A 1787-nucleotide genomic window follows, 5' to 3' on the forward strand; every position below is an offset into this window, starting at 1 on the left:
CTGGGCCTTACATTAGGCACCTCCTGTTGTACTGAATAGAGCTTTCTTATTTATAAGAAGTGACAGTCTGGCGAGTGCATCAGTCTGTGTGTAGGCTGCAGGGAAGGAGAGGCTCATTTGGCTTTGTTGATGCTGGCAGGACTGGAGCCTGCATAAATGACCACTAGATTCTGAAAGAATCTTGGTATAATGGGATTGGCAACTTACTTCTATTCCAACTTAAAACTTCACTCCTCTACCTGAACTTTTTGCTTGACATAGTTGAGGAATATGCTGGAAATCTGTAATTAGGTGAGGGTAGTTAAGAAATTTCTCCATGAATGCTAGTCTACCATTTGTCTTCACTTCAATACTAATTACACAGATGTTAACAGTATTTTTTTAATGAGGCATTTTGGGATTTTTTTTCCTCCTTGTAGTTAGAATATAGTTTTAATGTATTCAAAATGCACATAAATATAGAGGAGAAATTATCCAAAAGAAACTAGAATTTATACAAATGCTAATTAGGATTGGGCATCTTGAAAAATAAAGCAAATCTTCAGTGATTAAAAGAGCACCCAGAAGACATTCTAACTCGGCAAAAATCTCCCTACATTAGCAACATTTCATAGTGTTTTTCACAAATGGAAAGGTAAAATTCAACACCAATCTTATCAGTAATTATTGCCAGTGAAATCTTACCAATCCCAGCTTTGTCAGAGAGAAAGGAGGATGCTCACAGCACAGGGCCCATCTGCCCTGAAGCAGAGAGGGCCAGTGGCAGGCCAGGGCTGGGTCCCTGGCTCACCAGTGCTACCTACTAGTCGTGGGGCCACTTAACTTCCTGTTGCCTCAGAGTCCTCATCTTTAAAATGGAGATGATAATCCTTAGTCTTAGAGACAGATGTTGTGAGAATGCTTGAGATTGTATGAATGCGCTTCCTAACGTGTAAAACACTCACAAAATATAAGGTATATTTGTTATAGAAAGCAGCATGGAAAATGGCTTTAGATAGCTATCCAGAAATTAGTATTTCTCTTAAATACTTCAATCTTAGANTAAAATGGAGATGATAATCCTTAGTCTTAGAGACAGATGTTGTGAGAATGCTTGAGATTGTATGAATGCGCTTCCTAACGTGTAAAACACTCACAAAATATAAGGTATATTTGTTATAGAAAGCAGCATGGAAAATGGCTTTAGATAGCTATCCAGAAATTAGTATTTCTCTTAAATACTTCAATCTTAGACTAACTACCTATAAATGTATTCCAAGAATCACATTCCTATGAGAAATTCCTTATTTAAAGAAGTTGACATTGGAGTGAGAGGGTGGCAGGGAACTCTGTGACAATTTGGGAGAATACTGCAAATGGTATCCCTTTCTTGGAAATACTGTAGTTAGTAAACCCAGAGCTCCCCAAATTTAGTGCACAAGAAAATCTATTCTTTTTCTTTCTTTTTCATATAATCTCCACTCTCATCCCAAGGAACTAGTGTTGCACAATACAACACACATCAGAAAATTCTTAGAAAAACATATTATCATCTGGTTAAAATAAGTAAATGTTTATAAACTATAATGTGACTGGGGAGGGGTGTATAAGTAAAATAAAAACTTGCATACCCAGCTGCTGCAAATTGCTGGGTGGGATGCAGCTGGATTCGGGGGCTGGAGTCAGCGGCGAGGCCGCGCTGACGCGTGCTTGTGTGACCGCAGAGGGCCTCAGCGGATCCTGGAAGGAGGGCGGCTGCGTGCCGTCCAGCACCGGCAGCAGCGGCTACTGGAGCTGGGGCGCCCCCA

General features: G+C 40.1%; 1 protein-coding gene across 1 annotated transcript in view; it reads left to right on the forward strand.

Annotated features, from left to right (window-relative positions):
- Positions 1 to 1787, forward strand: part of ZNF704 (zinc finger protein 704) — a 166527-nt gene that overhangs the window by 126117 nt on the left and 38623 nt on the right. Inside the window, exon 3 of the mRNA XM_008572809.1 lies at positions 1704 to 1787. Coding sequence (XP_008571031.1) covers positions 1704 to 1787 — 84 coding nt within the window. The remainder of the gene's footprint in view (positions 1 to 1703) is intronic.

Source organism: Galeopterus variegatus, unplaced genomic scaffold (genome assembly GCF_000696425.1).
Source record: "Galeopterus variegatus unplaced genomic scaffold, G_variegatus-3.0.2 Scaffold838, whole genome shotgun sequence".
Taxonomy (NCBI): Eukaryota; Metazoa; Chordata; class Mammalia; order Dermoptera; family Cynocephalidae; genus Galeopterus; species Galeopterus variegatus.